Here is a 25042-nt window from a genome sequence, read left to right on the forward strand (position 1 = left end):
GGAGGAACCCCAAAGTGAACTGGTAGGATGTAAGGGGACTGAAGGGGGAGAAGTGGAGGCCAGACAGGATTGGCATCCCTGAGGCCAGGGAGATTAGGAGAGGCAGGCAGGAGGGGCCCTCTGGGAGAAGCGGGAGAGGAGTGGAGGGTGATTGCCCTGTTCACTCAGGCCCAGGGAGCCTGCTGAGCTCCCAGGCCTATCCCCTGCCCTCCAAAGCCCCCTCCAGGCTGCGTACGTTCTTGGGGGCATAGGGGGGAGGCTGGGGAGATCAGGAGAGGCAGGTGGGAGGGGCCCTCCCAGACCAGAGGAGGAGGAGAGGAGAGGAGGGTGTTTGCCCTGCCCACTTGAGCCCAGGAAGGCTGCTGGACTCCCAGGTGAGGGCCCCTGCCCTGTGAGACCAGGGCTGGAGGGCACGCCTGGGCCCCTTATGTTCCTTGAGCCTAACCGTCCCCCCCACCACACACCCTCCAGGGCCTTTTTCAGCCCTGTGGGTCCTGAGCATCAGCCCTGCCCACCACCCAAACCTCACCCTTGCTTAGCCCCCACCCTCCACAGCCAAGGCCTTCCCCCCAACCTTTTTTTCCCCTCCTTCTCTTTTTTTTACTATTGTGGTACTGTTGTATATTCCAGTTGTTGATTCATCTATATTTTTATCTTTATATTCTCCCTATCTGTTAGTTTTTTAGCCTAATTTTATTTATTACTTTGTTATTGTTCTTTTGGTTTTTCCTTTTTTTTTTGCCTCCCCAGGTGGCTTGCAGGATCTTGATTCACAAGCCCAGGGTCAGGCCGAAGCTCCTGCGGTGGGAGCTCTGAGTCTGAACCACTGGACTAACAGGGAACCTCAGACCACGGGGAATATTCATCAGAGTGAGGTCTCATGGAGTTCCTCATCTCAGGCAAGACCCAGCTCTACCCAATAGCCTACTAACCCTAGTGTTGGAAGCATCAGGTCAAACAACCAGTAAGACAGGAACACAATCCCACTTACTGAAAAAAAAAAAATGAGATGGCAAAAAAATATGTCACAGATGAAGGAGCAAGGTCAAAACCTATAAGGCCAAATAAATGAAGAAGAAATAGGCAATCTACCTGAAAAAGAATTCAGAGTAATGATAGTAAAGATGATCCAGAATCTCAAAAATAGAATGGACGCACAGATTGACAAAATACAAGAAATGTTTAACAAAGATCTAGAAGAACTAAAGAACAAACAAACAGAGATGAACAACATAATAACTGAAATGAAAAATACACTAGAAGGAATCAGTAACAGAATAACTGAGGCAGAAGAATGAATAAGTGAGCTGAAAGTAACTGCCAAGGAGCAGAATAAAGAAAAAAGAATGAAAAGAATTGAAGACAATCTCAGAGACCTCTGGGACAACACTAAATGCACTAACATTTGAATCATAGGGGTCCCAGAAGAAGAGAAAAAGAAAGGGTCTGAGGAAATATTTGAAGAGTTTATAGTTGAAAACTTCCCTAACATGGGACAGGAAATAGTCACCCAAGTCCAGGAAGCACAGAGAATCCCATACAGGATAAACCCTAGGAAAAACACACCAAGACACATATTAATCAAATTAACAAAAATTTAATTCAAAGAAAAAATATTAAAAGCTGCAAGGGAAAAACAAAAAATAACATACAAAGGAATCCAAACAAGGTAATAAGCTGATTTTTCAGTGGAAACTCTGCAGGCCAGAAGCGGGTGGAAGGATATACTTAAAGTGGTGAAAGAGAAAAACCTACAACCAAGATTACTCTACCTAGCAAGGATCTCATTCAGATTCGATGGAGAAGTCAAAAGCTTTTCAGACAAGCAAAAGCTAAGAGAATTCAGCACCAGTAAACCAGTTTTACAACAAATGCTGAGAAAACTTCTCTAAACGGGAAACACAAGAGAAGAAAAAGACCCACAAAAAACAAACCCAAAACAATTAAGAAAATGGTAATAAGAACATACATATCAATAATAACCTTGAATGTAAATGGATTAAATGTCCCAACCAAAAGACATAGACTGGCTGAATGGATACAAAGACAAGACCCATATATATGCTGTCTACAACAGACCCACTTCAGACCTAGGGACACATACAGACTGAAAGTGAAGCGATGGAAAAAGATATTCCATGCAAATGGAAATCAATGAAAGGTGGATTAGCAATACTTGTATCAGATAAAATAGACTTTAAAATAAAGACTGTTACAAGAGATAAGGAAGGATACTACATAATGATCAAAGGATCAATCCAAGAAGGAGATATAAAAATTATAAATGTTTATGCACCCAACATAGGAGCACCTCAATATATAAGGCAAATGCTAACAACCATGAAAGGAGAAATCGACAGTAACACAATAATAGTAGGGGACTTTAACATCCCACCTACACCAATGGACAGATCATCCAAACAGAAAATAAATAAGGGAACACAAGCTTTAAATGACACAATAGATCAGATAGATCTAATTGATATTTATAGAACATTCCACCCCAAAGTGGCAGAATACACTTTCTTCTCAAGTGCACATGGAACATTCTCCAGGATAGATCACATCTTGGGTCACAAATCAAGCCTCGGAAAATTTAAGAAAATTGAAATCGTATCAAGCATCTTTGCTGACCACAACGCTGTGAGATTGGAAATCAATTACAGGAAAAAAACTGTAAAAAACCAAATACATGGAGGCTAATCAGTGTGCTACTAAATAATCAAGAGATCACTGAAGAAATCAAAGAACAAATCAAAAAATACATAGAAACAAATGACAATGAAAACATGACAACCCAAAACCTATGGGATGCAGCAAAAGCAGTTCTAAGAGGGAAGATTATAGCTATGCAATCTCATCTTAAGAAAAAAGAAAAATCTCAAATAAACAATCTAACCCTACACTTAAAACAACTAAAGAAAGAAGAACAAAGAAAACCCAAAGTCAGTAGAAGGAAAGAAATCATAAAGATCAGAGCAGAAATGAATGAAATAGAAACAAAGAAAACAATAGCAAAGATCGATAAAACTAAAAGCTGGTTCTCTGAGAAGATAAACAAAATTGGTAAACCCTTAGCCAGACTCATCAAGAAAAAAAGGGAGAGGATGCAAATCAAAGTTAGAAATGAAAAAGGAGAAATGACAACTGACACTGCAGAAATACAAAGGATTATAAGAGACTACTGCAAACAACTATATGCCAATAAAATGGACAATCACGAAGAAATGGACAAATTCTTGGAAATGTACAATTTTCCAAGACTGAACCAGGAAGAATTAGAAAATATAAACAGTCCTATCACAAGTAATGAAATTGAAACTGTAATTAAAAAGCTTCCATCAAACAAAAGTCCAGGACCAGATGGCTTCACAGGTGAATTCTATCAAACATTTAGAGACGAGCTAACACCCATCCCTCTCAAACTCTTCCAAAAAATTGCAGAGGAAGGAATACTCCCAAACTCATTCTATGAGGTCACCATCACCCTGATATCCAAACCAGACAAAGACACTACGAAAAAAAGAAAATTACAGACCAATATCACTGATGAACACAGATGAAAAACTCCTGAACAAATAGTAGCAAACAGAATCCAACAGCACGTTAAAAGGATCACACACCATGATCAAGTGAGATTTATCCCTGGGATGCAAGGATTCTTCAATATGCGCAAATTAATCAATGTGATACACCATATTAACAAATTAAGGAATAAAAACCATATGATCATCTCAATAGATGCAGAAAAAGCTTTTGACAAAGTTCAACACCCATTTATGATTAAAAAAAAAACTCTCCAGAAAATGGGCATAGAGGGAACCTACCTCAACATAATAAAGGTCATATATGACAAACTCACAGCAAGCATCATACTCAGTGGTGAAAGCATTTCCACTAAGATCAGGAACAAGACAAGGATGTCCACTCTCACCACTGTTATTCAACATAGTTTTGAAAGTCCTAGCCACAGCAATCAGAGAAGAAAAAGAAAGAAAAGGAATACAAATTGGAAAAGAAGAAGTAAAACTGTCACTGTTTGCAGATGACATGATACTATACACAGAAAATCCTAAAGATGTCACCAGAAAGCTACTGGAACTAATCAGTGAATTTGGTAAGGTCGCAGGATACAAAATTAATGAACAGAAATCTCTGGCATTCCTATACACCAACAATGAAAAATCAGAAAGAGAAATTAAGGAAACACTCCCATTTACCGTTGCAACAAAAAGAATAAAATACCTAGGAATAAACCTACCTAAGGAGGCAAAAGAGTTGTACTCAGAAAACTATAAAACACTGATGAAAGAAATCAAAGATGGGGCTTCCCTGGTGGCGCAGTGGTTGAGAGTCTGCCTGCCGATGCAGGGGACACGGGTTCGTGCCCCGGTCCGGGAAGATCCCACATGCCGCGGAGCGGCTAGGCCTGTGAGCCATGGCCGCTGAGCCTGCGGGTCCGGAGCCTGTGCTCCGCAACGGGAGAGGCCACAACAGTGAGAGGCCCACGTACCGCAAAAAAAAACAAAAAACAAAACTATGATGAGGTATCACCTCATGCCGGTCAGAATGGCCATTATTAAAAAATCTAGAAACAATAAATGCTGGAAAGGGTGTGGTGAAAAGGGAACTCTCTTGCACTGTTGGTGGGAATGTAAATTGATACAGCCACTATGGAGAACAGTATGGAGGTTCCTTAAAAAACTAAAAATAGAATTACCATATGACCCAGCAATCCCATTACTGGGCATATACCCCGCGAAAACCATAATTCAAAAAGACACATGTACCACAATGTTCATTGCAGCACTATTTACAATAGCCAGGGCATGGAACCAACCTAAATGTCCATCGACAGATGAATGGTTAAAGAAGATGTGGCACATATATACAATGGAATATTACTCAGCCATAAAAAGAAACGAAATTGAGCTACTTGTAGTGAGGTGGATGGACCTAGAGTCTGTCATACAGAGTGAAATAAGTCAGAGAAAAACAAATACTGTATGCTAACACATATATATGGAATCTGAAAAAAAAATGGTACTGATGAACCTAGTTGCAGGGCAGGAATAAAGAGATAGACATAGAAAATGGACTTGAGGACATGGGGTGGGAGGGCGAAGCTGGGGCGAAGTGAGAGTAGCATTGACATAGCATCGACATACGTACACTACTGAATGTAAAATAGTTGGCTGGTGGGAAGCAGCAGCATAGCACAGGGAGATCGGCTCGGTGCTTTGCGACGACCTAGAGGGGTGGGATAGGGAGGATAGGAGGGAGGCTCAAGAGGGAGGGGATATGGGGACATGTGTATGCATACAGCTGATTCGCTTTGTTGTGCAACAGAAACTAACACAGTATTTTGAATCAATTATACTCCAATAAAGATCTATTTTTTAAAAATCAGGATGAATAGAAAAAGATGGAATAGTTGCTTGGCACCGAGTTATTTAAAAAAAAACAAAACCTGCCTGGCTGTAGCAGACTTCACATTCAACTCTGAGATTTGGGACTTCTTATGCTCAAAGCAAAAAAAAGCAGTCTATAAGTGTCACATTACTTATAAGTTAAATGGAAACCAGATGTTCAGGAAGAGTAAAGCATTTTCTGGCTCTTAGACCTGAGAGAAATTTCTCCTTTGGGAGTAGGTAAGGTAGCAGCATCCTCAAAAACATCATTTTAGTAATAAAATGGTGGTTGTCTTATAGATGTTTCTTGAGACATTCTCTTTTATTCAAGCTAGGACCAGAGCACCAAAGTACATTTCAGTTCAAGTGATTATATGGGGCCCACACAGTGCAGTTGAAGCTCACAGCTCTATAGTGCCTAGTTCGAACCACAGTTTCAGTCGAGATGTAAGGACATCCAGACGTGAGACACCGTGTGACCCACTCCCATCTGGGTTCTCTAGCAGACATTGCTTAATCAATAATGCATTCTTCCCTGATGAATCTGGATATATCCTCAGTATTCTTAAATAGCTGTTAAAAACAGGACTTGGGTGTAAGACGTCTTTGTCATCTTGGAAATTCTAGAGGAAAAAACAGCCTCTATATCCTTTGACAATTTTCAATCAGGTCTTTGCTTAACGATGGGTCGATACCTGTACTCTGGCAACTGGAAGGATATTTTAATTGTTTTTATTAAAAACCAAATTTTATATTTTAAAATTATATATTTAAACCAAATTATACATTTAAAAATTCAGTTGGACAGAGGGGGAAATAACATCCTTTTATGAGAATTAAGAAGCCTAAATGGATTTAGACAGACAGACACCCCACCGCACATTCATGGAAGGGAGACTTGCAGAGAAGGAGGGCATGATGACGATGCAGTTGTTATCACTGTTATGACTTAGATGTTCTGTTAAAAAACAGATGATTGTGGGCCTGGTTGCACAACTCTGAGTACACTAAGAACCACTGAACTGTACAACGTAAATGAGTCATTTGTATGATATGTGAATTATTCTCAATGAAGCTGTTAAATACAGCAGAGATTTAATTGTTCAAAACATAGTTTCTCATTTTTCCCCAAAAAGCATTGCTGCCATATTCTTTAGACTCAGCATGTAAGTTCAAATTTGTGAATCATTGTTATGAGAAAGTTCTATGTGACTGTCACATGGTTGCTTGGTATTAGTTTGACCAAGTATGTGAATAGATAGTTCTATTATGTGAATAAAGAGTTCTATTGGAATCCTATTTGTACTAACTTTTTAATATTTATGGTTTATACATCTTTTTATCAAGTATATCCTCTGCATGTATTTCCCCAAATGATAGAAAACAGTTTATTCTTACAGATAAAGAACCTGAAGTGATTCTTCAAGGTGTTACCAGCAGTTATTAACCCCAAATAGAACACCAGTGTCCTGACCCCTTTAATTACCCATATAAGGACTGAAATTATTTTCACGGATACATTTGTTTTTCGATTATGTATTAATTAGCAAACACATCGGCTTTCCCTTTCTGTTATACCTGTAGCAGAAAAGATTACCATTTAAAGAGTTATCTTAAAACTAAGATATTCATTGTATTTAGGACCTTGAATTTACTGAATCATGGAAAAGGAGGAAATTAAAATGAATTCATTTACTAGGTAAGATATGTAGGACTTTTAATTGTGATTATAAGAAATATTTAGAACTGGGGAAAGAGGCCAATTTTATTATCTTCATTTTAATGTTAATAAGCAGTGTTTGTCAGGAGATAGCTCAGAGTCCAGCACAGTGATTTCTTTTGGATAGCTTTATCGAGGTGTAATTCACATACCATATAATTCACCCCATTAAAATGTACAGTTCATTGATTTTTAAATAAATTCACAGGGTTGTACCACGGTCACTACAATCAAATGTAGAACATTTCCATCACCCCAATAAAGAAACCCCATACACATTAGCAGTCACTCCCCATTTTCCCCTGACCCTCATAGCCCTAGGCAACCACTAACCTACTTTCTGTCTCTACAGATTTGCCTATTCTGAACATCTCATAAAAATAGAATCATATAACATGCAGCACAGCTTATTTTAATATTTTAGGAAAATATGGAACATTTGCAGGAACAACTAGAGAAACCATTTCTCCCATGTTTAAGTCTAAATTGTGAGATAGGCCATTGGTGCCATTTAAATTGGGGGTGGAATTGAGATCAACAGACGTAGAAAAATCTAATTTCAACACCACATGTTAGTTTGCTCTTTTGTTTGTTATGTTTAGAGATCCTCTGTTTGGAAATCTTTGTGTCTTTCACCAGTGGGTGTCAGCATCTGACTAAAGATGATGCCTCCAAGAGCTACTTCTGTAAATAACCTTGAAGCCAGTCGACCAAGGTCAATATCAACGTTATTTGAATTCTGCGTTCATTTATGTGATCACCTCAGAGTAAAAATTTGTAACAAATCACCTGAACCATATGCTGTTTTAACCATTAGATAGCTTTAAAAGATTAAAATGTCATCAATTTTACTGAATTTAAACTCTGATTTTTTAAAACATATTTACTTGGAATCACCCACTTTGAGAGTTACGTGATAGAGCTTATATTCTAAAGACTGGGCTAAGGGGTGGATTTGAATTTTTTTTACGATAACATTTTAATGCCTTATGCTAGCAAATATAGAGATGTTAAGAAATGGTGCTCTGATTAGCCTTGTCATTTGATTAGCCCTGACATGGATAATCAATTGCATTAGGCAATTAAATGCTGAGACCTTCGTTTGTTTAACATGTTTTATGCTATGCTGACTACTTTCATCTCCCATTCTCCTTGTAGGATATCTTCTAGGTAGTGAAGATTACTATTCCCATGAGCGCTGTACGTTAATCAACGCTCTGAATGTTACACGATGTGCTCTTGATTTTCGAGATGGTGAAGAAGTTGCAACAGGGTATAAAAATATGTATTCAACAAATGTATTTACTGAAAGGGCTACAACCCTCATAACTAACCACCCACCAGAGAAGGTAAGTCTTGCTTTTTTATTGATATCAAAATTGTGTGAAGATAGCATCTCTTCAGGTGAATATAGGAAAAGGCCATTGTCCTTTAGGGAAAAACCTAATAAATACTAGGGGAGTCACTTTCAAGTTCTAGAGTACCTCAGTATCAGCTGAGAAGCTTGTTAAAAATAGAAATTCCTGGAGCCCACCTCTAAAAGTCTGATTTATTAAGTCTGGGAAAAATCCATATGTCAATATTTTAAGGAAACTCAAGGGTGATTCTGCTGCACGCGGTCCCCAGACCACACTTTGAGGAATGCTGTGCATATAGTGTTTCAGTACAAATATAGTTTTATTATTTTAGTATCCTGTGTGGAGGTGTGGCAATTAGTAAATTGACTTTTTCAAACAATGTTAGGCTTATGTACAAGATGAGGCATTATTATGGCAAACTTTCTGTTAGGTATCCACAAACTTAAGGTTCAGGGCAAGTTCCCTAACTTTGTATTTCCCAGCCCTCCTCCAAGGTTATTTTGGCTATTCTAAATATTCTGCATTCCCATGTTTATTTAGAAGCAGCTGGCCAATTTCTACAAAAAAAAAAAAAAAAAAAGTACCTGCTTGGATTTGGATTTCATTGAATCTGTGGACCAACTTGGGGACAATGACATCTTAACAATATTGAGCCTTTCTAATCTATAAACATGGTACACTGATGAGCCTGTTTATCACATCGACCATACTGAAGCTAGTTGTATATGTCATGTGCTGAAATCTTTTGACTTATTTACAGATAAAAGTAGAAAAGAGTCTGAATAGCCTTGACATTTGTTGCTGTCGTTGTTAATCTGGAGTTAACCTCCTGAACCCAAGTTCAAGCTGAATTCTCTGGATTTAGCTTATAAATGCCTTTAAATCAGATATTTGTGTTGTCAGATATTGGGCTCAAAATATGGCTTCATTAAGAACTGTATTAACATGCCCTCGAAATTAGACCTTCAATAGGACTCTAACACAGCAAATTACAGAACGTGTGGTGTTATCCAGTTTTTCCAGTTTCCTGCGCTTTGCCTCCTTGGCGGTTACTGAAGGTCCTCAGTGCAGATCACCACTTGGATTCCTGTTTAGATACCTGTTCAGACTTGGTACCTGGCTCCTGACTCTGTTTTTGACATAGTTTCTTCCTGCCTACCCTAACATAGCATTGAGTGGCCTTCCTGGTGTCTGTCCTCAGCTTTGCCCCACTTTTGGCTTTTTTGTACTCTTTCATGCTGACCTGTTGGAGTGGCCACGCTTGCTGTGGAACATGGAAGAAATTGGAATATTCTCTCAAATATGTAGACATATGCAGATTTAAAATCTAGCTGTAAACCAATATTCAGGTAGTTCGACAGATAACTGCTAGGTAATTGGCTTAAGTTCTCAGTTTTATTCTGTATGTTTGGCATGTTATAATAAGGTTAAAAACCCAAAGAACAAGATAAGGTCTTGAGGGAACTGTGGTCCTTGTCCTGTCCTTTGAAGTTTGAGGTGGGCATCATTTTTCAGGTAAGCAAACTGGCTTAGAGAAATGAGGTAACTTGTTCAAGGTCACAGAATCAGAAACTGCACTGTTTAACTCCAGAGCTCAGTGCACTTAACAAGCCTCCCTAGTTGACAGTTTATATCCCAGACCAGCGACTATGAGCCCAAGTGTGTGACTCAGCTTGATGGTTCCAGTATACAATACAATGACAGTATATTGGGATCATCTGGAAAGCTTGGAAGAAATACCACTTCCAAATATTGTGATTTATTGGTCCGGGGTGGGACCCTATCACTGGTATTTAATTATCCTTCCGCTCCTACCTCCAACCAGTGATTCTGATGTGTAGTCACTATCGATTCCTCTCAAGCACAGAGAAGCAAGCAGAAGCCAGCTGCCCTTTACAAGTTCACAATATACCACTCTTTAATCGTGCAACAAGTATAAGATGTCTACAATAAAAATTTGTTTCCATTAAGGAACAATAGAGTATTCTCTCCCAGTGCCCATAACATTAATCAAATAAGAGGAAGCACCTGGGGTGAAATCATTCCTGGTGGGTGGGCTGTCTTAACTGGTGTAGGGGGAGAAGGCTCAGGAACTGAGGAAAACTGTAGGCCCTAAGAGCTCACAAGCCACCCACACCCGTGTGATTAGTATGGTGCTGCTCATAGGTAATATGGAAATTGCTGGGTGAGAGGTGGTCATTTTCCTACAGTGACTGAAATGTTCCAAAGCAGTAGCCAGCCTTTTCAGCATCCCCAAAGTCAAGTTTGAAGCATAGACATAAATGAATGAAATAATCAATAGCTGAGTAATAGCCCCAGAAAGTTTAAGACGGCAGATGCCAATGTTTATAGTTTCAATTCTCAATGAAAGGACGCAGCACACCAATTACAGGACTTTCATCATTTTATTCCAACATTGAATCTAATTCTGTTCTAACTTCTCTGTGCTATCTACAGACTGTAACATAGGCAACTTGCTCTAAGATGGAAATCATTAAAGAAATACACACAAAGTATCCACAAGCTGACTTAAAAATGTGTCTGTTTTAAAGAGCACTTGGGGAAAAAAAGCATATGGAGCTATTTTGTAACAGAAACACAGTTGGTGCTGGAATCAGGGAGATATTGCTAATAACCAGTGCACAGTGTTAAGAAGGAATGTCTTTTCTCCTTTTTCTACAGGGTAATTCCCTTAGTACTAATACTACAATGTGAAAGTAACACATTCACAAAATATCGTTTGGTTAAAAATAACCCCCCTCGGGCTTCCCTGGTGGCGCAGTGGTTGAGAGTCCGCCTGCCAATGCAGGGGACACGGGTTCGTGCCCAGGTCCGGGAAGATCCCACATGCCGCAGAGCGGCTAGGCCCGTGAGCCATGGCTGCTGAGCCATGGCTGCTGAGCCTGCGCGTCCGGAGCCTGTGCTCCACAATGGGAGAGGCCACAACAGTGAGAGGCCTGCGGACCTCAAAAAAAAAAAAAAAAAATAGCCCCCCTCAAAACTTTGCAGAATAAAAATAAATGTTTTCTCCCATACCTCATCTACTAGCAGCTTCTTAAAACAAATGTGACTTTCTAGTGGTAGACACTTACCTTTTCCTGTCACAATTTGGAAAGAAATGTCTTAATCTGGAAGTCAAAGAGAATAACACTTTAAAAACATATCATATGCTTTTTAAAAAGTTATACTTTAAATTAGGGAAATGTACTAAAGAAATGAATTTAAGGCTTTCTTCCTTACTGGAATTAGCATAATGAGAAAGGGAAATAAACCCTTAGCACCATTTTAATATGCTAATAACTTTAGGTTATAATGTCATACTTTTACTTAATACCTAAACATTTGGTCGTGATTCACATTTAGGATTCCAATTTACAGACCTAAAGAAAGGCGTACAGCTAGGGTTGGTGTAAAAGTGGCAGCTGTAACTGGGTTGGTGAGAGCAGAGATCTGGACCCAAGAAAGACCAAGGGAGAGATCAAGGTCCTGCGCAAACCCAGAGATCTATGGAGTTCAAACTCGGGTCCAGGACTTTGGTGTTTTGAATCAGGATGTCAGTAAGGTCAGAATGGGCCTGAAAGTCTCCAAAGGCCAAGGCTCCATTAGGTTGGAACGCAAGTCAGTAGACAGCATACTAATAATGAGCCCATCCCCAGGATGGCAGCTGCTCGCTTTGGGCTAACAGTGAGCTGAGGTTGGCAGGTGTGGGGAAATTGGCTACAGCTGTTTACTGGGAGGGTCTTAGGACAAGAGGCTGAAGGCAGGTTCCTGACTGTGGTGGAGAACCTGAGGGCCTGAGTTAATTGTTCTTTCCACTGGGGTACCATGTGGTACTAAGAAGAATACTCTGTTAATTTTTTTTTTTTCAATTTAAAAGTAGTATAGAAATGTTTCACATCTAGCACTGTTGGCAAATGAGTTGTTCCATGAATAAAGTTCACCTTGTGAGAACTGAAACTTTATTTTTACAATATTGGATGGAAATACTCTAAAATGTGGTACATTGGTCCTCACCTCATTAAATGGGCTACACTGTTTATCATTCTGACTTCTGGTGACCCAGAGCCATACCGATGTGTGCAAGGATGTTTGCCCATACACTAAATGGTCCTAGATCACTGCTGACGAAATGGGAAAAAGACAACTTGTTTTGTTCAAGAATCACCTTTACCTGTGAGTCTAGTTGGCAGGTAGCACGAGACCTTTGCGGGGCCTGTAACAGTCATAGACCAGGGAAGACTGCATCTCCCAGGGGTTGTTTTCATTTTCTCTTCTCAGTTATGCCCCTTCTGTTTGAACTAACAGGAGCCTGACCACTGGATAAATGGGGGAATTGTTGTAGTATTATCATTTTAATCCCTCAAGAGCAACGGTCATGTCTTCAACCACTAAAGAATAATTACAGGAAAGGTTTTCAGGTAATTTCTTGCTATATTTAACGAAGTGTGTAGAATGATTTCCACACTGAATATTGATAAGACCCTTTAATGATGGTCCCAGAAACATTATTTTTTCCCCAGAGTGGTTATGAGATCTCTCCTCCACCACCCTCCCCAGCTATCGCCTCCAGGGATCACTTGTTGGCTGGAAATGACCTGCCTTCCTTCCCCTTTCTCTCCTTAATGACGGGAGCTGCCGAATTGCCCATAATGGCCTGGGTGAGCACTTTCTCCTGAAACAGTGAGCTCCCTTTTTCATTTCTCCACCCCTGTCCACTGTAGAGAATCCAGACCAGGGTCACAAAGTCTTATGTTTACAAGGGCCAGGCTGCTACCCTAAATAAATGAAGTCATTCAGGTAGGACAGTGGGGAGACTAGAAAATAAGAGAGCCCTTGGGGGAGGCCGGGGGTCTCTGTTTCTCATACTCCAGCCATTTGTTGTCAGATGGAGTGTGGACCTGGAGTTGTCAGAAGTTCTGATTTTTCAAGAAAATAAAAAAACCAAACAAAACAGGTTTGCATGTGACATTTCCTGATTTTTAAAACTTTATGTGGGTTGCAAATTGTTGTAGCTTTCCAGTTTTTAATCCGTCCCCATCCAGACCTTGGCTGGTGGCTGGGGCATGGGCTTGGTCTAGTGCTGAAGATCCAGACGGCAGTTCCCACTGCGGAACCTCACTGCGCTGGCAGGTCCTGGATGTCCCTGCACATCCTTTCCCCTCCGAACATCTTAGCCCAGGGTTCTTCCTCCCCACCTGGGCGGGGCATCTGCTGGGATTCCCTTCACCACGGTCTGGAGGAACATGGACTTTTCAGTGTCACTTGTGTGGCTGGAGGAGAACGCGCGTGTGTCAAGGAGCAGCAGAGGCAGAGCTAAAGCCTGTCAAAGGGGTTAGTGTTGCCTTTTGGAGTTGGAATTTGGAATGTGTTCCCATGGAAACAATGTACAAACGAAGCCTAGGGTCTACATCATCATGGTTTTTATTCCATCACCTGCCTCAGTAAAATAGGTTTTAAAGTGATGTCTTTGATATTGAACAGCCATTTTGAACATTTTGATTTTTGGGAAAAGGTGTTTCTAAGTTCCAAAGATCTGAACTAAAAATACTGTCTTGGGTGTCTATTTGAGTTCTATATATGTATACCCATTACTGTATCACAGTGATGTGTAATATGTAATTTAAAACAATTTATCAACAGTAATGAATGAAATATGAGCCCACCTCCCAGTCTGCATTCTAACTCTTCCCCATTCCTTTGTGAGATTTAAATGCCTCAAGTACTCCAACAGAATTATGTTTTTACTCTTGGGTTGAGCCAGTTGTTGTCTCTTTGAGGGTTTTCAATTCATTAAAGAATTCTATAGGAGCACAGTGAAGAGAGCCTTCAGAAAGACTCATTAAGAGGAAGAGGCTGACGCAGAATATCATTAACATTAAATTCTGTAAATTGGGTAAGAGGTAAAATGAATCAATGTATCATACTCCTTAGTTTCCAGGAATTAAATTGGCCTTATGTTTGGTCCTAGATCAAAGACTAGCAAGGCACGGTGTTCACTTGTTTTCTTCTAAAAATATAAACAGGTGGTAACTTAACTAAAAGGTGGTAACTTATTTTTCAGCTAAAGCAGAAAGCCAACCCATCTATTGGGACATAGCCACACTGCAATAGTGGGGTTTCCAATAGGAAATTGCTCTGCAATTAATACGAACTTGTGCAAGTCATATAACCTTTCTAAGCCTCAGTTAACTTACCTGTAAAATGGGTGTAGCAAGGTGGTTTTGAGTATTACATGAGACAGAATTATTGGTATTATTATTATTATTTGTTTGGATCAGAGCTTTCTAGGCCATTTTAGAACTCAAGCTTTTATTTTCATAAAATTCACCCATTTAAAGTACACAATTCAATAGTAAATTCACAGAGTTGTGCGACCATCACCACAGTCTAAGTTTAGAACATTTTCACTGCCCCCAAAAGAAGTCTTGTACCTGTTAGAAGTCACTCATCCCTCCTCTCACCCACAACTCCCTACAGCTTCAGGCAACCACTAATCTACTTTCTGTTTCCATAGATTTGCCTATTCTGGACATTTTATATGAATGGAATCATACAAAACGTGATCTTTGTGATTGGGTTCTGTCACTTAACATAATGTTTTCAAGGTACATCTATGTTGTAGGATGTGTCAGTACTTCATTCCTTTTTACGGCTGCATCATATTCCTTTTATTGCTGTCTATTGCTGAAAATATACCACATTTTGTTAATCCATTCATCAACCGGTGGACATTTAGTTGTTTCCACTTTTGGGCTATTATGAATAATGCCACTGTGATCATCCATGTACAAGCTTTTGTGTGGATTTATGCTTTTGTTTTTCTAGGGATGGAAATGCTGACTCATATGGTAACTATATCTTTAACAATTTCAGGAACTGCCAAGTTGTTTTTCAAACTGGCTGCACCACTTTACATCCCCATCAGCAATGAATGAGGGTTTCAGTTTTTCCACATCCTCACCAACACTTCTGATTTTCCATTTTTAAAATTATAACCCTCCTAGTGGGTGTGAAGTGGTATGTCAGTGTGGTTTTTATTTGCATTTCCCTAATGACTAATGATGCAGAGCATCTTTTCATGTGCTTATTGGCCATTTGTATATCTCCTTTGGAGAAACATCTATTCAGATTCTTTGCCCATTTTGTAGTTGGGTTAATTGAGTTTTATTATTGAGTTGTAAGAGTTCTTAACATATTCTAGATACAAGTCCCTTATCTGATATATGACTTACAAATATTTCTAACCCAGTTTGTGGGTTGTCTGAATATTACTTTTATTAACTGATAAATCTGGGCTTGTCTCTATATATTTAATGCTTCCAAGCCCTCTTAACTGATTTGCACAAACTCTCTTTCCAGCCTCTGTTTCTCTACCTTGCTCTCCAGTCTGTCCACGAGCCCCTTCAGGTCCCCGAGGAATACCTGAAGCCATACGACTTTATCCAAGATAAGAATAGGCATTACTATGCAGGAATGGTGTCCCTTATGGATGAAGCAGTGGGAAATGTCACCACAGCCTTAAAAAACCGTGGGCTCTGGAACAACACGGTGTTCATCTTCTCCACAGGTAAGTCCGTCGATAGGAAAATCATCTCTTGGCAGAGCCTAGGACATAGTATTCAATAAATGGAATGAAGATAAATTGGAGCATTTAGCAGTTCCTTATTAAAATAAATGCTAACTGCAAGAGTGGAGGCATCATAATAATGGATAGAAAAATGTGTCTAAGAAGAATTATGAGCCTTCTGTCTTCCTTCAGATATCAAAATATTCTGGGAGTATGCTTGAAAACAAGCTCTCAGTAACTGAGTAAGTGTGAGTGGACAACACTCCTATGCAGGGCAGCTGGGCAGTGAATCCCTGGACTGACTTGTTCCCAACAATGTCTACAGCCCAGGCATCCTCTATGAAGAGGACTTCCGCTGACTAGAGGGGTCTCTGTATCAGTGCAGAGGCAGATGGTGACATTATGAAGACACTTAAGAAATGGAACCATTTAAATCTAGGCTAGAGTCTCCAAGTATAGATTCTTTTATATTAAAATTTTCTGACAATAAAGTCATATATCACTGATTATAGAAAAATCAAAAGAAGGGAGAAAAATTTTTTGAAAAATCATTTTCATTATGGCAATGTCATTCTGATTCCTAATCTGTTATATATATATGTTTTTTTCCCCCTTCTCATTAGACATAGTTTTCTAAAATTTCCCTATGATGTGCTTTGGGTGTAGATCGTGGTTTATTCATTATGCTGAGTATTCAGAGAGCACTTTCCATCTGAAAATGCAGATCCTTTTGTTATGGGAAATTTCCTTGTGTTCTTTATTTCAGAATTGTTTGGCCCTCCATCCCACCTTTCTGTTATTCTCTCTGTACAAAACTCCTGTTATTTGGGTATTGGGTCAATCCTCTAATTTTCTAGGTTTTTTCCCTCCCCTATTTCTTTATTTTTCTTCTACTACTTGGGAAATTTCCTTATCATTATTCTCTAATCATTCTATTGAATTCATTGCAACCGCCATTTTTTTAAGTCTATTTTATTTTTTTATTGGAGCATAATTGCTTTACAGTGTTGTGTTAGTTTCTGCTATAGAACAAAGTGAATCAACTATATGTATACGTATATCCCCTCCCTTGAGCCTCCCTCCCACCCCGCTGCCATCCCACCCCTCTAGGTCATCACAGAGCACCGAGCTGAGCTCCCTGTGCTATGCAGCAGCTTCTCACTAGCTATCTATTTTACACATGGTAGTGTATATATGTCAATGCTACTCTCTCAATTCGTCTAACCCTTCCCTTCCCCGCCTGTGTCCACAAGTCCGTTCTCTACCTCTGCGTCTCTTTTCCTGCCCTGCAAATAGTTTCATCGGTACCATTTTTCTAGATTCCATATATATGCGTTAATATACGATATTCATTTTTCTCTTTCTGACTTACTTCACTCTGTATGACAGACTCTAGGTTCATCCATATCACTACAAATGACCCAATTTCATTACTTTTTATGTCTGGTAATATTCCATTGTATATACGTACCACATCTTCTTTATCCATTCATCTGTAGATGGACATTTAGGTTGTTTCCATATCCTGGCTATTGTAAATAGTGCTGCAATGAACATTGGGGTACATGTATATTTTTTTGTTTTTTATTTTATTATTATTTATTTATTTATTTTTGGCTGCATTGGGTCTTTGTTGCTGCACGTGGGCTTTCTCTAGTTACGGCCAGCGGGGCTCCTCTTCGTTGCGGTGCCCGGGCTTCTCGTTGCTGTGGCTTCTCTTGTTGTGGAGCACAGGCTCTAGGCGCGCGGGCTTCAGTAGTTGTAGCATGTGGGCTCAGTAGTTGCAGCACGCAGGCTCAGTAGGTGTGGCGTGCTGGCTGTAGGGTACATGGGCTTCAGTAGTTGTGGCGCGCGGGCTAAGTAGTTGTGGCTTGTGGGCTCTAGAGCGTAGGCTCAGTAGTTGTGGTGCACAGGCTTAGTTGCTCCGCAGCATGTGGGATCTTCCTGGATCAGGGATCGAACACATGTCGCCTGCATTGGCCAGCGGTTTCTCAACCACTGCGCCACCAGGAAAGTCTCTGGGGTACATGTATCTTTTGGAATTATGTTTTTCTCAGGGCATATGCCCAGTAGCAGCAACCACCATATTTTTTAATTGTCAAAAACTCTTTCCTGTTTTCTGATAACTCCTTTTTTGTAAAGTTTGTTTTTATTTTATAAATGTAATAATTTATTTCTCCAAAGCCTGTGCTCTTAACCATTAATTTTGTATATATATATGTGAATGTGAGTGTGTATGTAGGTATGTTTATACATATACATATATGTGTGTATTAGGTATACACATACATGTATTTTTTTTTACTTTTTAAAAAATTTTTGTCAGAGTATAGTTGCTTCACAATATTGTATATATTTTTAAGTTTGCTTGTACTCCCAACTTTGTCTCTTTCTCTTCTAAGGTCATTTGTATCTTTGTTTTGGTCTGTCTTTCATGAAGGAGGCTTTTTCAGACCCCTAGTAATCCTTGGCTAAAACCCAAAAATTTGATTGGAAACTCGAAGGGTGAGGTCAGGACTTGTCATCTGGTAAGTTTTACTGTAAAGTGACTGTGTGAGAAGTATGAGGGGACACGTTGAGGAATTAATCTGGGTATTCTACTTATAGATTTTTAAAAGAGTTGTTTTGTTTTGTTTTGCTTGTAATTAGGCATGGTTATGGCACGTAGCATTTACTGAGTACTTACCATGTGTGGGACATGGTTCTAAGTGCTTTACATGAATAAGTTCAGTTAATCCTCACAATAATTCTCTGGGGACTCTTATTATCCCATCTTGCAGATGTGAGAACTGAAGCACAAAGAGGCTAAGTAACTTGCCTAAGGTCACTCAGCCAGGCAGAGTGAGGTGTCACCCTTTCTGCCTCTGACACGATGATCTGGAAGTTCTTACTGGACCTCAAGATATAGCAGTGCTTTCCCCGAGGTGTGCTGCAATTTGGTTTGTTGAGAAGCCTCGGCACGGCCAGGGTGGCATCCACCCTGACCAGCCTTTTTCAGTTGCTTTAGTGCTATACAAATACTATAATTTTCTAAGTGTGTCCCGCTGTGAAAAAGGTTGAGTATAGATAACATATGTTTTCCCCAAAAAACTTACCCTTCAGAAAAGAGGGCAATATCTTATACTTAAGTCCTTACAAGTTCTCTCATAGTCCGAGAGTCGTTTTCAATTTCCTTTATTTTGAACAGCCTGGTAAAGCACTTTGATCAGTGCTGGTATTGAATGCTTATAGAGGTCACTGGAAAGAATCAATTAAAAAGGAGTCCAAGACGTTTAATACTGATTTAGTAATTATTCCTGGGAAATGACCTCACTGTTTTAAGAATTGGAAGTTGTAAGTTTGTGAAACAAGCCTTTGTTGTAGATATCACAATTATACAATTTAAGGATAAATTATATCCTGAAATGAACGTATACATGGATTGATGTATCATACATAAACTGAGAAGTACTCAGAAGTGAAAATGGTAGCTCTGGAAAACTGTTAAACGTCTCAGGGTGGCTCCTGTGACAACAGATACTGATGTCAAGTGTGCATGGGGAGAGGTTTTTTCATAATAAGTGAGGGCGGAAAACAATATTTTAAGATCTGTATATCTCTTTTATTGTGTGATTTCAAATGTTTATACATAGACATATTTTAAATAGATAGTTGACTATTTCATAAATACCCATAATATTTATTCAAGTCGGCAAAAATAATTTTTGGAGCTTTACACTGAGAAAATGGGAATTACCTTATAATTGGGTTGCCCTGTTCTGACAGTTTGATATATTAATAGATATATTAGTCTTGGACCATCTTTGCTTTGTTGAGCTAAATCCAACTTTATAGTGCATATGTATTTTAATTATACTGCTGGATTCAGTTGGCTAGGGTTTTATTTAGAAGATTTGCATTGATTTAAAAGTAAAAGTGGAGTAGGTGGTTTCTTTTCTCCCTGTTGGGTTTTGTTGTATTGGTTATACACATGTCGTAAAATACTTTGGAAGTTTTTCTATCTTTTTCTGTGCTCTGGAACACTTTGCAGATTGTTTGAAAGATCCCTCTGGTAAGCTGGTCCCTGGAACCGTTTTAGGAGGCTTAAAAAAATTATCTCCATAGTTTAAATTTTTTGCTTAATTATATCTAGGGGTGTGGGTCTTTAAAATATTTTTAAATTAATTTTGCCTGAAATCCAGTGAGCCCTTTGATCTGGATGCTGAGATTATTTTTCACTCCAGGAAGTCTTCCTTGTTCATATTTTAGCTTATTGCTTTTGTTCTGTTTGATTTAATTCTCAAAAATGGCTTTAATTAGTAGGTGGAATTACTGACTCAGCTTTTCTTTCATCAGTTTCCGTTTTTCATCCTTTTTCTCAGTCTGCTGGAGCTCTTTTGCATTACCAGTTAGACATTTGTGCAGTTTTAATGCTGCTCTTTAATATCTCCAGTGGAGATTACTATTGATAGTATTTTTAGCATCTTTGCAATCCTTTCTTTGCCTCAATCAGTTCTTTTTTCTTTTAAGTCTGTTAGTAATAATAATGACTACTGCTTATTAAATATTTACTGCATCCCGGGCCGTTCTAGTGCTTTTCCTATACTTTCTCATTGTTAATCATGTTTTAATCATTAAAGTTCCAAGTAGCATTGTGAAATGGGTTTCTTTATCCCTACTTTAAAAATGAAGAAACCGGGCTTCCCTGGTGGCGCAGTGGTTGAGAGTCCGCCTGCCGATGCAGGGGACGCGGGTTCGTGCCCCGGTCTGGGAAGATCCCACATGCCGCGGAGCGGCTGGGCCCGTGAGCCATGGCCGCCGAGGCTGCGCGTCCGGAGCCTGTGCTCCGCAACGGAAGAGGCCACAACAGTGAGAGGCCCGCGTACCACAAAAAAAAAAAAAGAAGAAGAAACCAAAATTTAAAGAGGTTAAGTGATTTGCCCAAGTCTACTGCTATGGTCTGAATGTTTGTGTTCCCCCAAAATTCATATGTGGTGGTGTTGGAAGGTGGGGGCCCTTGGGAGGTAATTAGGTCATGAGGGAGGACCCCTCATGAATGGGATTAGTGCTTTTACAAAAGAGACACCAGAGAGATCTCTAGCCCCTTCCTCCGTGTGAGGACACAGTGAGAAGATATTGGCTGTGAACCAGGAGAGGATTCTCACCAGAAGGTGACTATACTGGTGCCTTGGCCTTGAACTTCCCAGCTTTCAGAGCTGTGAGAAATAAATTTCTGTTGTTTATAAGCCACCCAGTCCATGGTATTCTGTTATAGCTGCCGAACAGACTAAGAGCCATACATCTAATAGAGGGAAGAGGAGAATTCAAACTCAGGTCAACTTGAGGTCAGTACCTGTGAAACCTAATCAGCTGTGCTTTTAGATCTCCTCTTTTCCTTCTGTCTCATCCCATTGTCCCTAATCTCTACTTTTTGGCTTTCTACACTTCTATCCATAAAAGCCATGATTTTCCTGAATCTTTCCAAATAGAACTTTTCTAAAATCATCATTTCCATAGTCAATCATTTCCAGCTATATACTCTTCCTCTGAGTGTAAGCAGTCGAGGATCTATCCACCCAGAGTGCATGGCCATCTCTTGGCCTCTGGTCGCTGTCCCCTGGTTAATTCCTTCTCAAATCTATAGCTTGGGGTCAGGTCGATGCACACAACTCACTCGGTTCCCAGTGGCCTTTAGGCATCGAGTGTCCTACACTCCAGTGAACCTGACTGACCTACTTAACATTTTCTTATCTTCGGGCTGCTTCTTCGGCATGGCTAGCAGATTCTTCCTGTCTCCACACCTTCAGGGCTTTACTTAGGGGGGCATTTGCCAGGGCAGTGTGCCCCCCTGCCAGGCTCTTTCTTCTGCCCACTGTTCTCTGGGAGTTGTGATCTCTCACTGCAGATAGGAAGTTGAAGAGGTAGTAATGCTCTGGTCATGTCAGATATGAGCACTGTCCCCTCCTGGGCTGCCTTCCTGCCTCTTTTCAGGTAGGCGAGTGGCTCCCTGTCGAGGCAGAGAGGGTAGACCAGCCCTCGTTTCTTCAGCTCAGCTTCTCCAGCCCTACAGCTTATGGAAATTTCTCCAGGGTTCTCTCTGACATTACAGATTGTCTGTGAGTCCTGGTTTCTCGCATTGTAATGAATCTTCATCTTATTCTAACTCATCACAACGTGATGTTATTCATCTTATTCTATGTCTATGTAATTTTAGCAGAGCATTGGTTAAGAGAAGCAGCACTAACGGCCATTAGGAAGATACCGTTTTAACCTGGGCTCTTATCACTGCAGCTGAGCTTTATAGTTGCTAAACTCCAGGAATCTTCACAGAAGTCTAACCGTGAGTAAAATGAGCTAAACTTAGAGCCAACTCTGGAGCAACTTGCTCATGAATTAAGACTAGGAAAACTGAGTCTGAAACCTTGAAGAGAAGACAACGATTGATCTCAACATCTTTCTGCAGCTATTATATGTTTATATTAACTCTTATCAGAATAACCATTTTCACTTACATTTAGAGGAGAGTTTGACTATAAGGACAAACCTAATTTCCTCTGGAGACTTCTTCTGTGTTTATTGACAATTTCATTGCCTGAAGTTGAATTTAATAACGTGCTATAATAATGTGATTAAAACCCAAGGAAACAAGCCCTGGAACTGGCTGGTTATAGAATGGTGATTCATTTTTTCCAGTTTTCTCACTTTACTTCACTTGGCACTGCTCTTCTTCACAAGCATAAAAATACTGAGTGCATCCAAATAACTGTTGAACTCAGTAGTATAGAAACCCCTGACATATACTAGCTTCTTTGTATCGCACTTATATTTAGTGAAAGGGAGAGGTAAAGGCATATATTTTGTAGGTGCAGATGTTTGAAGACACTTTTACAAAAATCTTCTTTTATAATCTGCAGGAGACCCATGAGGCTTCCTCATCCCTTGTCATCATCATCTGAGCACTTAAGGTGGTAACTCAGTGTGCCAGCTGGGAACCACTTGCAGCAGTGCAGTGTTTGTTAAAAATGCACTTGCTGAGGTGACGGCTGCACAACATTGTGGATGTACTAAAGGTCACTGAATTGGACACACTAAAATGGTTAATTTTATGTTATGTGAATTTCATCTCAGTTTTTAAAAATACAGTTTCTCAGACTCTATTACAGACTTACTAAATCAGAACCTAAATGAATGAAATCAGAAACCCTGGGATCTGGGCCCAGGAATCTTCATTTTTAACAGTAATCCAGGTGATTCTTCTGTATAGAGAAATTTGAGAACTTTTGATCTAGGGTAACTTATTCAAACCCTGGGAATTTACCTAATGAAGAATAGAGAGAGACAGACAGAACCCAGTAGCACCACCATAGAGGAACCCTGCCCAGATCCTGTTCAATCACACATCTCTACCTGAACAAACAGAGTCATTTATTCCAGAGCCTAGACTTTTAACATTTGTTATCTGATTATCTTTCATAAAGTTATGTGTGATTTAATATCTTAGAGCTATAAAGATTCTTAACTAATTCCCCTAAATCTTATGTCCCTTTCTCCCTCATATGTTGAATTCCCTTCAAAACTGGTACCAACAAATGGAGAACTCCTTCACAGTTTAAATGTACTTATTAGGCAGTTGGCAGACTTATAAATATTATAGAAATTCTGTGCCAGGAACAAAGTAATTTGATGCTGACAAATCAGTCTCACTAAGTTCTTCAAACTCTTAAATGCATTTCTGACAAAGCTAAGGAAAACCTGTTAAGTGAATAAGTGATGTAGTGGATCCACACTGGCTTTCTCTTTGCAAATAGTGCTTTTTTCAACACAACTACCATAGAGGGGAATAACAACACATAGCTCAAAACTACAAGACGAGGACCATCTTCTCCCTAGCCAGAGGTCATTAACCCATTTCACCTCTTCAGAATTTTCATGTTAATGTCCATGCTAAAAGCATGTCGGATCACTTTTAATGTTTTATTAGTAATAGGCAGTAATGCATACGGATTTGTTGATTATTTTATTGAGAGAAAATAATAATCAATACATTTTAGAGGCCCCCAGAACAAAGTCTTGCATTTGTATTCTCTGTGACAAACCGTTGAATCCACAAGCCCAGAGTCTAAGGCAAAGATGCTTCTCAATGCCTATGTTTATCAGATCTTCCATGTTTTATCATAATTCTACTTATATACTATAATATAATATTGTATTATTGATGTTATGGATTTCTTAGCATGAGAAACATGAAATAATCTTTACTTTCACACTTCTATGAGAAATGGCCTTTCCCTGAGTTTATACTTAACGGAAAATATATATTGAACTGAGCATACTTATTGACTAAATTATAAGCTTTCCAATTTGTTTGGGTTTACTTCCGCCTCTTGTTTTTCACTCCATTTTAAAGGTCACACTTAAGATGGGTCCATTTCTTATATTGTACATTTCTCACAGAGCTCATTAGAGCCAAAAGTCCCTGTGGAGGCCAGGGGAGTGTTAGGCTGGACAGGCTGCACTGGAGGATGAAGCAAGGTGAAAAGGAGGTTCTACATAAAAATAATCACGTGGGAACCACAGTCACAGCAGGAGGAAGGGGCTGAAGTAACGTCAGGTCACCCCAGTTATAGACGCAAATACACAGTAGGCAACCAGAGGATGAAAGAGGGGACTGAATGGCCTAGGAATTATTAGTTTCTGAAATAGCAGAAAATAGATTGTATTTCAGGTGTTTTGGGCCTGGAATTTTAAAAAATCAATGCCATTAATTATAAGTGGAAGATAAAAGTTTAGGAACCAGTATTTTCAGTTGACAAACAAAAGCTGTGTATTGTTTATACTCCTGTCTGCCAGAATGTAATGGGGATTGACTGTGTGGTAGTTTTTTTAAGAAAACAAAAAAATGAGGGTGACTTAGCTGCTAAAGAACCCAAACAATCTGATTCTTCCCCATTTTACTCTCCATGTGTGGGGTTCTCCTCGAGGCAGTGGTAACTGCTGTGCATGTGTG

At 39.6% G+C, this 25042-nt stretch overlaps 1 protein-coding gene across 2 annotated transcripts in view; it reads left to right on the forward strand.

The window, feature by feature from the left end:
• The window catches only part of ARSB (arylsulfatase B), a 176465-nt gene that overhangs the window by 21293 nt on the left and 130130 nt on the right, over nucleotides 1–25042 (forward strand). For both annotated transcript variants that reach the window (XM_082836366.1, XM_082836367.1), the window contains exons 3-4: nucleotides 8290–8480; nucleotides 15849–16056. In XM_082836366.1, the coding sequence (XP_082692492.1) occupies nucleotides 8290–8480; nucleotides 15849–16056 (399 nt within the window). The remainder of the gene's footprint in view (nucleotides 1–8289; nucleotides 8481–15848; nucleotides 16057–25042) is intronic.

The sequence above is a fragment of the Leucopleurus acutus genome (genome assembly GCF_964270905.1).
Source record: "Leucopleurus acutus genome assembly, chromosome: 3".
Lineage (NCBI taxonomy): Eukaryota > Metazoa > Chordata > Mammalia > Artiodactyla > Delphinidae > Leucopleurus > Leucopleurus acutus.